General features: G+C 40.2%; 1 protein-coding gene across 1 annotated transcript in view; it reads right to left on the minus strand.

The window, feature by feature from the left end:
* Positions 1-2,365: 2,365 nt before the first annotated feature.
* ELOVL4 (ELOVL fatty acid elongase 4) overlaps positions 2,366-19,918 on the minus strand; it is a 43,159-nt gene continuing 25,606 nt past the window's right edge. Inside the window, exons 3-6 of the mRNA XM_053381341.1 lie at positions 18,542-18,622; positions 8,280-8,451; positions 6,194-6,321; positions 2,366-5,152 (exon numbers count right to left, since the gene is read on the minus strand). Of these exons, the coding sequence (XP_053237316.1) occupies positions 4,883-5,152; positions 6,194-6,321; positions 8,280-8,451; positions 18,542-18,622 (651 nt within the window). The 3' untranslated portion in view covers positions 2,366-4,882. The remainder of the gene's footprint in view (positions 5,153-6,193; positions 6,322-8,279; positions 8,452-18,541; positions 18,623-19,918) is intronic.

Genomic DNA, 19,918 nt, shown 5'->3' on the forward strand with positions numbered 1-19,918 from the left:
CTCAGTTACTAGAAACCTGCCACACACACAAACCAGCTGCATTTCTGCGTTTTGTGGAGACAAGAAAGCAAGTATAGACTCAGCAACACTCCATTGCTCTGAAATAAGTTTTAGCTACCTGAAAATCAGAAACATTTTTTGCTTATGATTTCTGACAAGCAAATTTACAAAGATGATTTATATCTCAAAACAACTCTGGAAAATCTATTTCCTGATGTTTGTATTTGACATACCATATATTCAAAATATTGTTTCGTGCAATCAGCCAGTATCAAATCTCCCCCTACCCTGCCAAATTGTAACATGCCAAAATCCAAGCTGGGGAATGCAAGCCCAACATGCATTAACTTAGCTGTCTACGCAGGACGTTTGATTTAAGAAAAGTACAAGATTAAAGGCCAGTTGGAAAGTGCTATTGGCATATCTTGGCTCCATCTTTCCCTTCCCCACCACTGGAAAGGAGAAAGTGATGAGATGAGTTTCAGCAGAAATGACATCTATGGACGCAGTGCTAGATTTTTTTTTAAGTTTTAAAAATAAAGTCTTTGAAATAGTTATGACTAAATGTTGCAATGCTTACGGAGATTTCTGTGGGCCCCATGACAATTACCTGCTTTGCGTACAAGGTTAAGACAAACCATGGTTTAGCATGAACAGGGAAAACATGCAGGTACATGGAATGTTCCTCCTCAGTCCTGCTGCTTCTGTACTTTCTAGGGTTAAGCCATGATTTGGTTTTGCGTCATGTCCAAACCTGGGCTTGCCTCACCCAACAAACCACAACAAAGCATGTGTCCAGGTTTGGCCATAATGCTAAGCCAAACCATGACTTAGTGTTGGATAGTGCAGCAGCAGCAGGACCAAGGGAGAAGAGCACTGCAGCTGCAGTTTCTACTCTGGGAACCTGAACATTTTACTTTGCATTATGTATGTACTGGGTGTGAATGTCTTTCAAAATGTTGCTGGTACCTATTAAAGATGTCTAGAAAAGGATACTGTAATCACCCCCAAAATGCACCATGATGACACAGCTCTACTTTCCCTTTACATTTGCAGGTGAGGCAGTGGATGCACTGGACCATTGTCTTGCCTTGGTAATGGCCTGGATATGAGCCAATGAACTGAAACTTAATCCAGATAAGACAGCGGCAGATGACTATTAGAGGGTGGTTCCCTCAACCAGATGGGTGGGGTGTGGCCTACTCTGGATGGGATTATACTTTCTAAGAAGGAGCAGGAACATAGCTTGCGGGTACTCCTGGATCAATTATTGCAGCTTCAGGCTCAAGTGGCCTTGGTTCTGTTGAGTGTTTTCCCCCAGTGCTTTCAACTTGTGGCCCAGTCATGTCCCTATTTGGACAGGGACTATTTGGATTACTGAACTGTGTCACACAGGGGGCTGCATACTGTTTGGAAACTGCAGCTGGTCCAAAATTCAGCAGCCTGATTGCGGACAGCCCAAATATATAAACACTCATTCTGGCGCAACTGCACTGGCTACCAATTAGTTTCTGGGCTCAATTTCTGGTTTTGACCTATAAAGCCTCAGGACCCCAATGACCTCAAGGACTGCCTCACCTCACACAAACTGACCTTGACCCTGCGGTCATCCTGTGAGCCTTTCTCCACGTAGCTCCTCCATGGGAGGTGCAGAGGGTGGCAATACGAGAACAAGCCTTTTCAGTGGTGCCTCTCCACTTGTGGAATGCTCTACCCAGGGAGGCTTGCCATCTTTATCTATGTTTAGGTACCAGGCAGAAACCTTTTTTAGCCCTGGATTTTGGCCCCTCTTTTGAGGGGTTTCAGGTCTATCTGATCTCTGTTAATGTGGCCTGTCTTTTTTACTTGTATAGATGTGTTTTAAAACTTTTATTTGTTGGGTTTATATTATTTTTGTAAGTTATTTCAAGTCACTTTTGTGATAAAAGAGACTAATGAACAAATAAACATGATTTTAATTAAACCAGATCTGCCACACAGTCAAGCATGCCAGGATCTGTTTCTTATTGTGGTGCAATCTGCATTGTCATCAGTGCCAACAAATGCTTTGTTTACAAGCTATGCAGGATTTGGGTTTCCAGCAGCAATATTCTGGTGGAATTGCACCATAGGGTTAGTGTATGTTCTCATGGATATGAATCTACAATACACAAAGACCTAGGAGACTGTGGTATGCAAAAAAATCAAACCAAATGAAATCAAAGTCAAAAGCCACACCACCCTGGAAGAGAATATTCTCAGTACGACTGGCAAAGTCAATTATGTTGTCTGAAATAGGTGTTTTTCCCCTCCACCTGGATGATGACAGAACACCACCCCATGCTGAAATCCCATTAGATTATAAAAAGGACAAAAGATCTGCAAACATCTTTTACTTTTTATTTCTATACATTAAGGGAATAATCCAGACAAGGTTGAGCACATGCAAGTCCCATTGATTTCAATGAAAAAGTTAAGCCCACGCTTAATTCTCCCCCAATAAAATCAACAGCCCTTTAGCGTATCATGTCCCAAGATGTTTGTTGCCTGCAGGAGCAGCTGGCGGGGTTGAGCTGCATTGCGTACTTGGCTTCCCAACATGGAGTTCGCTGCCAGTAACAGAGGCAGTTGAGTAACAGTTGAGGTTGTGGGGAGTTCAGCAGGTTGTTGGTACTGGAGCCAACCCACTGCTTGTGCTACTGTGCCTGCTGAAAACCAAGCTACCTGCAGTCACCCCCTCCCTATTAACAGCAGTGACCCCCACATTCAGAAGCCAGGTGAGCAAGGTCACCCCACCCTGCTCTGCCAGCTGCCTACAACAACACCCACCTTTCGGCTCCATTTTGAAAAGCACAAAAGAAACAACCCTAATCAGAGAAGCTACTTGATGGTCCCAGACCAGTTAAGATTTAAGAGATCTGCTGTGTATTTCCACAGTGTCATCCTTAACAGGTTTATTCAGAAGTAAGTCTCACTGTGTTCCATGGGCCTACTGCCTAGTTAGGGCTGCAGCCCATGTCAGTATTTTCATACCCAGTTTGGGTTACTTTGGGAGACCAGCCTGCCAAATTAACCTGTAAAGATGATCTGTGTCCAGACATTTATAACCTTTCCAATTATACTTTTGGATTGCTTTGGGAGTGTTTTGGGCAAAACCAATAAGCCAGAGACATAGTAAATATTAGGAAATACGGGGGTGTGTGTTTGTTCTCCTATCGTTTTTGCAGACAATACAAGATGGGTAAAAGTAAAAACAGAATGTCCTGCGAGCTTCTGTCTCAACTAAATAGCTTTATTTTCATGATATAAAATACATTACTAGAGAGAAATCTCTTTCTCATAATATATGAGGATGGCTCTGGTATTCAGAGCAGAGAAATCTAACGACCTCCTCAGTTCTAGTTCCAGCTGTGCCTCAAACTCAATCCAAGCTGGAGCAAATCATGACTTCTCTCCACATCCATTTCCAGGGCTGTGCAGATGGAGGATCCTTACTGTACTTTCTTCACAGTTGTGCAATAAAATGTATCCAGTCCATAGTGGAGTCGAACTTGAGGTACTCTGACAATAAGCGTTAGAGGCAAGCCATAATGGTGCAGCAGAAGGAATGATGAGCAGAACAGCCATGGAAATTAGACTTAGAGAAGCTGATATGGAAGGGATGGAATCTTAACCAGCCAATATTGCTCTTGCAGTGACATGACTGCAAGAAGAATCAATTACGAGTCTATTTGTACAGTACCTGTAAAAAGATCATGAGCCCGCAAGTATTACAGTACTAGAGGCAAGACCACCTTGTGAGTAAACAGTTCACAACAATATTATCTACAGTGCATTAGCTCAGGACATTTAAGCACTTGGGCCCCAATTTAACTAAATTTAATCATGACTTAAGTCCCACTGAACCCAATGGAACAAGCTGGTCGTGGCTAACTTGAGTTCTATTGTTGGGTGGAGGCTTTCAGCTGCAAGACTCTATGCTGATGAATTTCTCCTCTTTATATTTAACATGCCCAGTACTAAATAAGTAGGCCATTAGCAAAATAAAAACTTGAGTTCTGTCCTCCCCTCTACCACAATATAACATCCAACCATTTTAAGCATTAGCACCATGGGTTTCATGCAACTGGAGACAACAAACAATAGTTTCATGACATCTTAGAAACAAGGATTGTCTTAGACCTAGACCATGGTTTGTCATTTGTTTCAGATACAGACCTTTCAAATATGTCCTCTTCATTAATGATAAAATACATTTTAAAAAATAATAATGAAATACTTTTTTCTAATTAGAATAGAACAAAATTTATATTGGCAGACTCTGTATTTCAAAAATTATTATTTAATGTTAGGTGTTACTTTCAAAAAATGAAGAGGTAGGTGCATTTCCACACAAGAGAAGTTGTAACAGATATAGTGGACAAATTAGGATAACATGTAGTTTAAGAGACTATAAAACAAAACTATGATAAAAGAGGGCAAGAATAAACCCATGTCCTAATTAGGAAATGATTTGGTCTTAAAACAAATGATAGGTTCAGAAAGATTTATACAATATTCGTATTTTCAAAGAAATGTCTGCTCCAACAAGTCAACTGTACCCTTAGTTAATTGTAGTATTAACCATTGGATTGACAGGATATGCTTCAGCAATTCTTTCTTACATTACCAATACCAGCAGTCTAAAAGTTTACATAGAGATCATGAGAGTCTTAATAATTACATAATTACAATAGAATTTTTTAAGTTGAAGGGTTGTTGTTAAAACGATCTTCATAAATAATGTTTTCTATCTCTTCAATAACCTAAAGGTCAATTGGTATAGATAGGATAACGTTTCTTTCTCTTTTACAACCAATTTGGAGACTCCTCACTGCCAACAATGGTTAAGGCCTGGATCGAGTTACTCTCCTTTTGCTTTTTTCTGCTTTTTTCCATTTTCCACAACTAGACCATTTTCTGGTTTGCTTATACCATTTGCCACAACACCATTGGTAATCTTGCCATTCTTTACAGGCTGCTTGGGCATCTTGTATGTCCGATAGTAGAAGTTACCAAACAAGATAATGAAAGTGCTGGCATAGAAAATGACGCCCCAGTGCATCCATTTAGGAAAGGGACAATCAATATAAATAGACATGGCCGTGTGGCCAATTGTCACGTGGAACTGAATCTGAAAAGGTAGAAAAACAGAATGTCAAAGATCCTGATCAGTAAGCTTCTGCTCGATTGCATTTTATAATGTTTTTTGGTGGAAATCTGAATACTAAACAGATATTGAAAAGAATTAACAGGCAAATTGCACAACTGAAGGTATACTTTTAAAAAATGATTCACAACACGTCACAGAGAAATGATAATAGCTATTAGGTGAAAACGGAAAAAGAAGACACGTTTCTCCTATTCTGCTATTCATAATATTCATGACCAACAACTAGGCTTTACTGTACTTTTCGGAACTGTTCTGCAGTGGCTCTTCAAACTCTGCTGAGTGACAACCACCACAATCCCTGGTCATTGCCCATGCTGCCTATGGCTGATGGGAGATGGAACCCTGAAGCTGGAGGGCCACAGGCTCCCCATGCCTGATCTACAGCCATGTATTTCAGAGAAGGGGGTGGTGGTCCATAAATCATCTCCCCTAATCTGGGTTGTTCCTCTGCCAGCAATATGGAGGGATTAATCTGGTCTTTAAAATCCAGAAAAGGATTGCATAAGATAATAACATAAGAATAGCCTGCTGGATCAAGCCAATGGCCCAGCTAGTCTGGCATCCTGCTCCCCCAGTGGCCAACTTTTCATGTGTAAGACAACTATTTCATGCAGCCAAACCCTTTGTGCACAGTGTTATCAATGGATTCAGTGTGAACAGATTTCGATGAATTACCGTATACTTTCCATTCTACAGTTATTTCTAAGATATTCTGCATGCAAATAGGTATGTAAGATACTGTTTTGGTTCATACTCATTACCTGGAGCTATTTCTACACATTTCATTTCATTGTATTCAATTCTATTCTTTCATCTGGCCAGAATACCAGTCTCATTCTTGGTTGCTCTTTCATGTCTATGGTGTGATCTGAGTACAGAGCATCTTGCTTCAAGAGGTACATGGGGTGTGTGGATGCATGACATCCACCTAGCTTTAAAGTTCTAGCACTCAAGGTTCTAAGTAACCTAGGAAATAGGTTTTTTTTTAAAAAAATTACTTACCAGCTGCATTATGGTCAAGTATCGTTTCCACCAAAGGTACTTGTGAAATTTTGGGCCACAGGCAGCTAGTCCATAGTACATGTACATAATAACATGGATAAAAGCATTGATTTGTGCTCCAAAAAAAGCTGTCGAGAGGAAGAAACAAAGAACGATGTTATCTGAAAGTTGCAAGAGGTGTAACCTCATATTCTCCTTATTTCTATTATTCCCGTTACACATTAAAGTAAAAGCTTAGATAATTTGGTTTCATAGTACATTATAATAATTACAGCCTAGTATTCACAGTGGAAAGGTATTTTCTGTTCTAAATATAAAATATGGGAAACATTTGCAATGTACATCATATATCAGCTCATGGGGGGCAACCTTAGTGGCCGACAGAGATCTGTTCTCCCTCCTTCCGTGTGAGTGCACCTGCACATAGGCAATAAGCTGAACCATCGTGGACAACACCCCATATTGCCACTCAGTCCTCGCCTTTTACCCTTCTCCTCCATTTGCAGGCACTGTACCCAGTCTAGCAGAATGTCCAAATTCTTATTCTTAGTTGTATGACATCATAAATATACATGGGGCTTTATAGAGTATAATATAAACAGGAAAAGGTGGAGGTTCCTGTCTTGAGGACCTTACCATCTAAATTAGCCTCTGTTGCATTACAACCTTTTACTCCCTTGCATGACACACTGTGGCTTGTCTTGAGCCACACATCACCTGTAGGTAATAAAATGAGTGTTCTGGGATGGAGGGGGAGGTAAGGGCTGGTGTGTAAGCTGCAAAAGGTTGCCAAGTTCATTCAGTCATGCTTGCCAGGTCATAATGTGTCAGCAAAGCACCAATGATGGATGCCTCCCTTTTGGGTTCTCATACCAGTCTCAAAGTAGACCCAATGAAACCGCTGGACTTAATTAATGTCAATGAGTCCACTCTGAGGATGACTTATTCAGTTATCACCTGAAATATTTTAACCACAGTGTATTTGCGATGTGCTGACTGTTAAATAATATCAACTGTTTTAAAAATACACGGGGCATAAACAGAAATCACTCTTATTAGTTTACAGTGAACTCAGTAAGGAATGATGCCTAGGGAAGTCTGCACAGGATTACAAACTGTTCTCAAAATTCCAATATAGTTGCAAAATCAAATTGCATACTCTGAAAAAAACAACAACAAAAAACCAGAAAAAGCCCCAAACCAAAACTATTTTGCAAAGGGCATTTTTCTATCTGGATCCAGAAGGAAGGAGTCATTCCTGCGCTCTCCTAATTAATGATGGTTATCAAGCTGTATGACATGATTAGCATGAATAGTCTTTGAAGAACTTATAATTTAAGAAAGGCAAAACAAACCAAGGTCAGAACTACGGTATTACAGGAAATGAAGATGTTCCAAACGAGTTGATGTGAATATAAGATGAGCAAAATGTCTGGGAAATAATTACAGGGTTCTGCATTGTGTGTTTGCAAACAATTTCTGTGTTTAGAGCATAATTTATAGCTGTTGCCTGCTTTATATACTAGGCTTGCTAACAGACACACATACATATATATACTTATGCATATATAAAACATAGTGAATCTGCTAATCATACTTTTCTGGAAGTAAATCCCATTGAAATGAACAGGACTTAATTCTGAATAAACATGAATAAGCTTGGGCCTTACATCCTTTAATCACCATGGAAATATTCTGGAATAAGCAAGGCAGAATAAAATAATCTCTTCTTTTTCATGGTTGCCGAATTTTAGATTGAGCAAGCCAGATGTATGTGTTGCTTCACACAGCAAGTTTACTTAAATGAAAAAAAGAAGAATTTGCATGCGAATCCGAATCATGCATTCGTGCCCATGTGAAGTGTTTCCTAATTCCTAGTAGTGCAATCATATACTTCTTTCCTCCCCCTCATTTCCCAGAGAAGGAAGGAATCTACCCTTTAACTTTAGCATTCCAGAATTGAAAGGGCATTCCATTACTCCAGAAGGAAACAATATTTACAAGCTACTGTCAAAATGAATATTCGCTTCCAGGTAGAGTCCCCACTGTGTACTCCTTATTTGGAAAGATAATCAAGACTACTCACATTGCCCTCCTGCAACCCATTTTATGCCAATCCACCACAACGTAAACATAGTGTAATGGTGATAGACATGAAGAAAACTGATTTGGTTAAATTTTTTTCTTAGGATGAAGAATACTGTATCCAGATACTCAATTCCTTTTGATACGAAGTACCACCATAAAGCCCCAGCTATCTGAAATACAGAAAGAAGAGCGTAAGAATTCATATACCAATTTGGAGTTCAGATACACGGACCATGTAGCCCAGTGTCTGCCATTACATAGACCTCTAGAGCTGAAGTCACTTACCTGAGGTTCTCCAGATATTGTACTACAATTCTCATCAGCCCTCACCAGCACAGACAATTGGTCCCAAAGGGATGCTGAAATTCAGCAACATCTGGAGGGCCAAAGATTCCCCACGTTTGTCTACAGTCTTGTTCACTACTACCTGATTCTTTGTTTAGAGTTTCTACAAGTTTATTTGTGGCTTCATTTCAAAGAGGTAAATAAAAAAGAAATCGTTTTTGTGCATTCTCTTTCTCTTAGGGGGAAAAAGGGCTTTTAGAAACAAGATTGTGTTCTGTGAAGCCATTCATTGTGTGCTGTTCACTCCTTGAAATTAATAGACATTAATATATACACATCCCATCCAGCCCCCTCATCTCACAACAAAGATAAAACTGTAGCTTCAGAGACATGAATAGGACTTCAACTTAAACAAAACAAAACAAAACAGAAAAACCCTCTCAAAACGTACTGTAGTAATCTGACTATGAAAGAGCTAAATGTAGAACACAGTTTATTATTATGAGCTGGAACAAGACTCCAGTCAGTTTCTCCCTAGTTTCTCTAGAAAATAAACAGCCAATGTTCTTAGTCTACAAATAAAGTGAATTTTATTCATATTGCAGTCTTTAGCTACTGCTGGAAGCAAGCCCTATTTAATTCAATGGGGCTTATTTCTGAGTAGACATGTATAAAATCATGCTGTTAAACGGTATTCCTATAACAAACAGCTGAAGCCTTAACTGATATTAATGTATTAGGAAAATGGACTTTGAAAAGACAACCTTCTCCATATGCCCACCAAAATGGCTGTAGAGGGTGGGGGTGGGGCTCTTCAGCAGATGGAGGCAAAAAAGGAAGGAGAGGGAGGGGGAAATGGATTATGAGAATGGATGCTTCATTTGACAATGGATTTCACCCTTTACATTTTGTTATTTATTTTATTTTAATTCTTTAGAAGCTGAGTGTACCACAGCTGCAGCACTGAAACCACAAGACACTAATGCAGATCTTTTAAAAAGGCCATTTTGTGACTCTTTTGCTTTTTTAATCTTTTAAAAATTCTTTTATGGCTATAAATAAATAGGTAAACAAAGGGCCCATGATTCCAGCACTGATGCACACTCCTCCCCAGTTTTATTTTTCAAAAAGCAGCAAGCATGTCGTCTTGGAACAAGGCAACCTCCCTCTACAAAAGAAAATATTGTTACAGTTCACTTTGACTGTCCAAATAACCTGTGGCACACTTTTAATTTAACCCCTTTAAGGTAAAACACCTTAGATTTAAAGTACTCATAACAAAATAAATGCACACTTACAGGTGTTCTAAGTCTGTAAACTGTTAATGGCACAACCTTATGTATGTTTATTCAGAAGTAACTGCTACTGAGCTCAGTAAGGTTTCTTCCCAAATAAGTGTGCATAGGAATTGAGCTTAAAGCACTTAAACTGGGCTGGGGTGACCCTATACACTATGCATGAAGTTACATCCTTTGAGTATATTGGATTAATAGATTATTAATAGGACAAGCAACAGGATAGTAATTATAGTAGGTAACTCCTTCCTGGCTGTTCAGTCTTTCAACACTGCAATACTAATAATAGGTAGTTATTCTACTTAGTGACCGTTAGTTCTTTTATTACAGGAAAAGTTTTTTGTAACGGTCCCTTATTTGATCTGTCTTACACATGAAGAAGGCTGCAGGATCTAGTCAAGATTCTATAATCTACCATGGAAACCTGATGGATCCATACCTGCGTTCTATCCTTTATTTGTTTTTTAGAGCTCCACTCATCTTTACATTTAAAACAGCATTTTACAAATAATAGTGTATTACCACTCTGCCATTTTTTCAACTCGAAAGAGTGAAACAGTTTTTTCTTTTCTCCATATTTTGAACATTTCTTCCTTGGGCATTTCTAATTAACACTGAAGAACCAAAAAGACCAACTACTTTGGATAAGGGTTAGGAAGAAAGAACATGTCAAAGAAGCATTAAAGAGTTTAGCTAATTCTGCACTGGTGATCTGGCAAATCAGATGAAAGCACTTTTTGCTTTTGGTTGACTATATTTATCACATTCTGAATTTTTGCCTCTTTCCCCAGACACTTTTGATATCAATGGTCCTCAAAATTGAGTGGGATATAAATAAAACCAGTTTGTTTCCTTCCCTGCTTGTTGCCAGACTTGCTCTGAGTCTTATAAGGCAAACTATTTGGGATACATGCAGGTGTAATGGGAAAAGAGAGGGAACTCCTCCAGAGCTAGGAGTTCCCAGATATAAAGGTTATTCAAAAGTGGTTTTAAAATGCACATTGCTCAAGAAGTAGCATTGTTTGCCCTGAGCCAGATAGTCATGTATTTAACTCCCACATCAAAGCCTGTGCTAACACCCACTAATGATAGCTATAGTAGCTCTGAAGAGCGCTGCACTGATTAAGACACCACCTTTTGGGAGAAGATAAAAAACAGAATGCTACATTCATTTTCATTAACTGATCAAATAAAGTTGTGACACTTACAAAGAATATTCAAGATTCTTACTTAACGTATATACAGCAAGTACTAAGGGTTGTTTCCAATGTTAGTCTTATTCAGAGTATACCCATTTAAATTGATAGGCATGACTACTAACATAGGTCCATTTATTTCAATGGGTCTACCTGGAGTATGACTTAGTTGCATACAACCCTAGGAACTTTAACATGCTGCTTCTCTTACAGGAACTTGAGTGACACAACCTGTGCTTGAAAGATGGATGTTTAGGAGACTTGCAACTTCTGGATAAAAGTTTGTAACTTTTATATTACAAACGTTTACTATTACTATATGATCCTAACTAACCTAAAAGGAATGATCAATGCTTCTCTTACCTACGAAAAATACTATTGTGGGTGATTGTGCAGTCATTTTCCAGAAATGCATGCCTTTCTCTTCTCTGTTATGCGGAGTTCTTGCATTCAAAGTACATCTATATTAGGTTTGCCATATGTCCAAAAAATACCGGAAATGTACAGAAATTGGAGGCTGGGGAAACTTTTTTAAATGTTAGAGATCTCTGGAATTTCCTGAATGTATGGCAACCCTGTGCCAAGAATGTCCCGCGGGTGGCTCAGTGGCGCAGCAGCAGAGAAGGTCTGCAGCTGGGCGCTCGGGAGCTACTAGAATGGCCACCTCACCCAAGAGGGCTGAGGTGGCCATGTTGGTTTGGCTCGCCAGCCAGGCACCTCCTTGTTTTGCCGGGGCAGGATGCAGCCGCTCAGGGCCACCATCTCCTTCCAGCTGCAGCACCGTCAAGGCGGAGATGGGGGCCGGGCAGGTAATGGTGTGTGTGCGTGTGTGCAGGAAGCAGTTTAAATGAGACATGGATAGGCCTCAAAAGCGAGGGTAGCAAACTGTGTGGAAGAGGAACAAAACCGGCTGTGGTAAGTTCGAGGTTGTGGGGGGGGGAGGTGGCAGTGCCTCATTACACATTTCTGAGGGTTGTTTGAGGGGCTGTGTCAGAGAAAGGGGTGCATTGGGGCCTGGCCAAAGCTCAACAACTTCGGCAAAAAAAAAAAAAAAAAAGAACAACAATTTCGGTGGTGTCAGGAATTTTACTTTTTGAAATATGGCAAGCCTAATCTATATATCAAGGTGTATTTGATGGTGTGCACCATGTGGATGGCCAAATAGCTGCCCCTGTTGTTTTTTTACATAGCAATCTCCGCCCCTTCAATATACAATATAGCTGTATTTTTAATTAGGTGACTTTGCTAAGGTCAATATGCTGGCTTCTTTGTATTAATTTTGTTCCCGCAGTCACTCCTGCTGTGGACTGAAGGTGCAATTATCACCACTGTAATATGCTTCAGAAACCTAACTCTGGAAATGTCAAGGGGACAAGTAGAACCCACATTATTTTTAATATGTATATAAGTTGAAAATATACTATTAAATCTGGAAACGTTTGCCCTTTGTTTGCCCTTCTGGATCTGGAGTAAAAATGTGTGACAAGGTATAGACTAGACTCTCTTCAAGGGTATGTAAATATCTTAAATAAAATTATAAACAAATACCGCTTGGGTAGAAAACTTTAATAGCTATGGTCTGGGTTCACATGTCATCTAAACTATAATTTCAATAAACAATTTAATTTCATTTCCCCAAAGCAAACTATGAGCAGTAAATGAAGACCAAACCTTGGCTTCTGCTTATGATTTGTTTAAAGAAAAACAAACTGTGAGCCTGGGTTCAGAGAACATGGCAAGGCACACCATGGCTTTCTTCCCACCTGCAAAGTAACAGCAGAAGGAGAGGAGGAGAAAAGCACCCACCATTTCAGCAGCATGCGCCAGCACACTAATGGTTCACATTAAACCATTGTTTATTTTAACCATGGTTTATTTTAACTATGGTTTAATGTGACATGTAAGCCATGGCCATATGAGAAATCGCACTGTGTTTTAGCAGAAATGACTAAAATTTAAGTGCATTTAGGAACAGAGAATAACAATTCAATCAGAAGGATGTCCTGATTGGTTCAGGTAGGACTGCAGTCTTAATATCCTAGAGAAATTATCCAGAGAAAGTTAAGTGTGCCTAAGGCTGCCATTCTTGCACCATGGGATTAATCCCCATTGAGCACACTGAGCTTATTTCCAAATCAACTGATCAGGCCGCATGCCTGATGGGGATCAAAAGAACATGGTTAACTGCTTCAGTCATAAACCTATCAATCATTCTCTGTATTAGCAAACTCACTATGGTTTTGCTCTGACCAGAATGAAATGCCAAACCAAAACTGAAGAGCAGGTATTCCTAACTGTGGAAGAGTGATTAAAAAGAAATGAGATGCACAACATTCTATCTGCCTCTGTTGCATTCCATAAGGACTTTGCAGCTAGGAGACAGAAATGGTGAGTGAAATCAAACAGGCACTGTTCTCTAAAAGGGTCTTCATGATGTGTAGCGTTTGGTTCCTTTGTTTGATAGTCAATAAGCTCAGGACTGTACGAAGTCTAGAACTCCGCCATTCAGATGCACAATTATTCTCCTGACATGGGAACGCAACTGACTACAGACTTCCTAACTCCTTTTAATTTTCCAGCTCCAAATAATTTAAATTCCCCATGACTGCTTATGCCTAGATTTCCCACAGCTCTACAAATACACCTTGTGACCTTTCAGTCCAAGAACATTAAATAAATGCAGATTTTATTTTACTACCCCGTTGTAAGCCGTCTGCTTTACTTTTTTTGTGGGGCTTTTTTTTTTTTTGCTGAGATCCAAAGTGAAATAAAAACTGTAATTTAGCCAGCATTATACCTGAGGATATATGTAACTATTATTATCTCAGTTTTCATATGAGCAAGAGAGAGGGGGCAGGGGAGATAAAGTATTTAGCAAGATTGCCCAAGGCCAGAGACGCAATCACTGACACAGATGAGAACATACAGTTTTACATGTATTATGCTTTCTGCACTGTGGTAATAGGTTAAGAACAGGCAAGTTGCATTGTTGGAAACAGCAGCAAAAAAAGTAGGACACAATTGTTGAATTGTGCTATAAACTTATAATAAAAGCTAGTTTAACAGACAGTAATGACATAATAACACATTCTAAAATGCCTAAAATGTTCTAAATATCAGAATTATTTCAGAAATGTGTTTAACTATTCCCCTGTCCCAGCAAGCATTGATACATGTAAAATCTAAGTCTGTTAAGACACCAGATGGCATAGAAAGATTACATTAACAACTACGATTAAAGGGTCAGGGAGAGGTCCCTGATCTTCATACCTTGCACTTCAGAGTCAACTTCACGTTTGTGATAACTGATTTCACTGGGAGTTCTTTTAACAGTAGGTTTTTGCTTCCTTTGTTCTATGCCTGAGTAGTGCCAGCACTAGCCTTTTTTGAATGGGTACTACATAGCTTATGGTGGGGTTTGCTGGGAGGTGGGGGACTAATGACAAGAAGGGGGGAAGTAATAAAGTACAATCTACCAGTAAGCAGAATTTGCAGAGGACAACTTATTTTGTATTGTTTCATTTTAAGGAAAAGAGATACACTTTGATCTAGATGAACACAGAGCACTTTTGTGCACAGAGAAGCACAGTTTTAGTAACTCACCTGTGTAAACTGGCTTCCTCCATTTAAATGGTTGGGAAAGTGTTCTCCGAAAGGGGAGCTTGTGTGCACATTGGCCTGGTTTGCACTTAATGCTAAGCCAAACTATAGCTTAGTGTGAATAAGCAAGTGTGTTGGCAGCCTTAGCAAACTGTAGCCATCAAGCCTCCCTTGCTTCTGCTGTCGCTGCGGTACCATGAGCTAAGCCATGGTTTGGCTTAGCATTACATGAAATCACGGGCTTGCGGTTTGTCTTGCTCCAAACAAACCATCAGTAGCAACCAAGGCATGTTCTTAGCTAACTGAATGTTGTTTAGGGAAGATAAATCACAAGCCTAGGTTTGCGTCTATGGGTTGGTTCCCAGTGACAGGGAGGCACTGGCGGGAGTAAAGGAGGAGCGATGTGGGTATGTTTTTCTAACTGTGCACCAGCACACTTGCTTATTCAAGCTTAGCTTTAGCATTATGTGCAAACCAGGCAATGAAACACTGCTGGGTTGTGGCAGGGCATTACAATACCACCCTTAATTATAAGGCAGGATGCTGAACTTTTAGAGTCAGAATGCCACACGACACAAACGTTAAAGAAGGATGATTATTTCCTAGTCTTTGCTTCCTAGTTATTTCAATATTTGCAAAAATTTAGTTAGAAAAATTAATCACACTTAGTCAATATTAAAAAAACAAACACAACACAGAGATCTGTAATATACAAGTAATATAATCCTTGATCCAAGCATACATCTTCCTTGATCCAAATATTTAGCACCATAGAACATGTTGCACCATCACCAATATTGTGAACATTCTGCCTGAAAAGATGACACACACATCAAAGCATCATAAGTTCCTCAGCCTACAGTGTTCACAGAAGTCTTTGCTGTGAAGACTGTTCCATTTTTGGTCTACTACTCCCTAAAACCCTTTCTAAAGTGTGAGCAAGGTCCATGGGAGACTATTCAATGCCGCAGAGAGATTCTTCATTTTAATTCTTAATGAATGTTGCATAGCAGCAGAGGCTACTTGATTGCGCCTATAGTATTTCTCAAAGATAGCTATCTGTGCTTGAGTGTAGGTGTGTTTCTGAACTGAGGCCAAGTGGAAATTCTGCTTCTGTGTATGACATACTAGAATTAACAGGAGAGAGGAAACTTCTAGTCATTCGTTTGTTTCAGGGAGGGAACTAAATTATTGTTGCTAAATCTCATGATTTTATCAGTAGATTCACGTAATAGCAACTAGAATTAAGGTCCGTCAAAACATGCTGAAACAAAACTCAAATGTTGCCTCCCTAAATGTAATACAATGCAGTTGGTAGAAGCTGATACAGTTAATTTATAAATAACTAAGTACTGGAACTCCTCATTTTGAATCTGTTTTCCAGCTTTCAGTCTCTCATGGATTCACACAAATAACAGGAAATCAGTTTACAAGAGGTTATGTACAGAAATTATTTGTACATCTACATCAAAAGCACAGTCCAGCTTGCTGTTACTGCAGAATTTTGGTTATTATTTTTAAAGATCAGATTCACACTTGTGTTCTGTGACTTAGTATTAAAGCCAACTGGCTGCCTACAATGGTTCAGGAGATTTTCGCCACGGCAACACAAACCCAAAGAGGAGTTGAAAACATGAGATTAAAAATGCCTGAATTATCAGCATCTGATCTTAGGTGTGAAACAATATTTGCATTTGAAGCTTTATCTGAATCTGCATCCCTGGGAGAGCTTCTTATGGAGCAACCTAAAGCATCTTTCATTTTCTATGGAGTAACCTCCAGCAGCATCTTCATATCGCAACCAGGACATAAAAATTGTATAGAAATAAATGGTAATTGGGGCCCATTAACTGGTAACCCAGAAACAGTCACCATGGGGTCACTGACGAGCATGAGCTGGCACTTACTAGCAAGGAAATGTGTTTCAGCTAGGAGTATACAACTGTCAATGAAGACAACTTACTATGAAGTAGTCATGATTTTTATCTATAGTAGGTGTTATGGGTGTGCAGAAGACTGTGATGATGCCTTAGCCAAAAGGGAAGGATTCTGGCCTTGTCCAAGGTGAAGTTGGATTTGTACAAGGTGCCCTGAACTGAAGCAGGGACCCTACAAAGTGCTACATGGAGCCTTGGCAATATGTGCATCCAAAAAGCAAGTGTCTGCTAAATGCAAGAACGATAGCTAAGCTTAGCATATTTACGCTCACTGTTATAAGCAACTAAGAGCCACATACTACACCTGTACAGTCATACCTCGGGATAAATACGCTTCAGGTTGAGCGCTTTCGAGTTGTGCTCCGCGGTGACCCGGAAGTAACGGAGTGCGTTACTTCTGGGTTTCGTCGCTTGCGCATGCGCAGACGGTCAAAATGCCGTCACGCGCATGCGCAGAAGCGGTGAAACACGACCTGTGCACGCGCAGGTGCGTCTCACGTTCTGTTCGGGATGTGAACGAGGCTCTGGAATGGATCCCGTTCGCATCCCGAGGTACCACTGTAATTTGTCACCATCGTTAACATCATACACAACCACACCCCTACAGGTAATAATAATCCATTATTGTGTTTGATCATATGTGGTGCCGACAGTAACTCAGAAGGAGGGGTGGGGAAATGGGCAGAGGTGTTGGCAGCAGCACTGGATGTTTTCAGTTTTCCCCATGCCAAACTCAAACACACCTTTATGGCCGCAAGCAACAGCAGAGTTACATAGCAGCTACAGGTTTCCTGGAGATGTTGGGGACTGAACCTGCAACCTTTTTCATGCAAAGCAGATGCTTGGCCACTGAGCTACGGCCCTTCCATAGTGGGAGCAGCAGCAGAGCCATAGTCTGAAACCAGTTTGAGTTAGCAGGGATCCACCTATGATATCGACCTGCACTGCAGGAACTGAGCAGGGGGGAGTTTCCTGGGCACTAAGCCACTACCAGCCGCATCATGGACCAGCATCAAACCCTCTTGCTCAGAGAAGAGGCAGAGAAGCCAGGCAGGAAGGGGAACAGGTGTGCAGAGAGAGCAAGCGAGAAATCCCGCTCTCAAGAAGCAGAAGCAACTACGAAGGATTTCGGGGTGGCGGAGGTATAGGTCTACAAGATTGAAGTTTTTCAATGCCAGCACTGAGACACTCAAACATACTGCTCAGTGTCCGACCAAGAGGCACCTATCAAAACCACTGAATTGGTGCCCCAGAACAAAAACACAGTGGAGAAAGCAAATCCCATTTAGTTCATTTGTGAAAGGTGCCTACCTGTATTTGAGTTTACCCACTTGGGATTTCCCCCTCCTAAGGATTTTTTGGAGGATCAGCTAACCTCAGACCTAACTTGAGTTTGCTGAATCTTTCTTCTTGTATGTAAATTGTGACTTTTTGGGCTTTGTCTCTACAAGCATGGGATGACTTGAATGGAAATATAGAGAATGATAGATATGCTTAAGACATTGTATCACGATTTTAAGCAAAACAAACCAACAAACCATGAATTTTTGTGTGAAACGACATGTTAGCATGCTTAAGCCAGACACTGTTATTCCCATGGAAGAGTAGCCGTGAGAGGCCCAGTCATCAAGGCCCACATCCAGGGCCCCACTGAAAATTGTCCCCTGAGTTGCTGTTTCTCTCCTCTTCAAAGTTGCTGTTTACAGGTGTGGGATATTATTTTTGGTGGGAAACTGGCACAGGGCCCCAGTCTAGATTTACTGCACTTTTTGTGTAAACCGTAACATGGTCCTTTAAAAAGTAAGTGTTTTGTGACAGCTTTGTATCAGTAATAGTTTGTTCTCAACAGAAAAAGAACTAGTAGCAGAAAACTGGCACAGTATGCTAATCATTCAAAAGCTGAGTTATAAATGGCAGACTTCACAACGGACGTAAGTTACTACTCACCCTGACTTCATATTCATTATCTGAATAATCCACACTCTGACAGATATAGCTGTATCCTCGAGCTTTTGATGCCAAAAGTAGCTGAAAATGTTAAATTCACAAATTAATGTTTCATAGGCTTGTTAACGATTATTCATAAAAGCAATCACTTCTTTAATTTAAACATTTCTTTGCAAATTGGCACAAAGAGGGGTCACAGTGCCTTGTAAAAGGCCTGCAGTTTAACCATATGTTCCTTCTTATTGCGAAGGACAGATGCACATTTAAATCCCCTTCAATGCACATTTAAACCCCCTGATTCTTCCAAGGAATCCTGGGAATTATTAGTTCCCCCTCACAGAGCTACAGCTCCCAGCCCCCTTAACAAACGAGAGTTCCCAGGGTTCTTTGGAGAAAGCCATGAGCTTTAAATGTGTGGTATGGATCTGCCCAAAGCCTCATCTCCAGTGTGATGTGGCAATTCACTTCCAACTGAGGCCCTCACACACCTCGCCTTACAGCCTCCAGCAGCCTGTTTCTTCTCCATGTCCCTAGCATCCATATTACTCAACAAAAGCAGGATGAGAGAGCTGCTCACAGGGCCTAGGCAAGCCTAGGCAGCTTAGTGTCCCAAGGTGAGGTGCAGTCTTGCCTTTAAGTGACTGGTTTGTCAAGCTGATGCACTAGGCATGAGGATGGCATTGCAGGTGTTAAGGATCATTCATACTGGAGTCTCATAAGAAGCTACTCCACCCCTTCTTCAGAAGGGCAGGGTTCTGGCCTGTGGCCTTTATGTGCAAATCGAAAAGGCAAATTAAAAAAATTAACTTCTCATTTCATAGCGTCCCTCATTCAGGCATCAAACCACAGTCAACTAACTCTAAGCCTGCAAAACAACAAAACAAACTCCAAAATAAATAGAAATTCTGAAGACACCTGTCTTCCATTATTGGCTAGCTATTTAATATCTCCAATTCAAGTTTGCTTCAATAAAACTTTCACAAGTGGCTTATAGACTGCGCATAATTTAGAGTGCTCCCATACAGGGCCGGGTATAATCTTAACTTTGCTGGACCATAAAACCATTTGGCTTTTCTGTTGGAAGGATGAAGTGTTTGATTATGGTTCTGTACCCAATATTAACAGATGGGATTATATTTACAAAATTTCTCTGCTTCATCGTTGAACTGCAACAGCGTTGAATACAGTTTTGGGGAGGATTTGTAGAATTGACTTTTGAAAACTAGCCTAAAGAAGAATTTCTCCCAATCGAGATAATCTCCAAAATAAAGATAATAGCTATTGAAATATTTCAATTTAATTTTCCGAAGGTACAGTATTACAATAATGATCTTGAGGAGAAGAAATTAAATTGGGATTCACAGTCCTATCAAACAG

Source organism: Podarcis raffonei, chromosome 3 (assembly GCF_027172205.1).
Source record: "Podarcis raffonei isolate rPodRaf1 chromosome 3, rPodRaf1.pri, whole genome shotgun sequence".
NCBI classification, from domain to species: domain Eukaryota; kingdom Metazoa; phylum Chordata; class Lepidosauria; order Squamata; family Lacertidae; genus Podarcis; species Podarcis raffonei.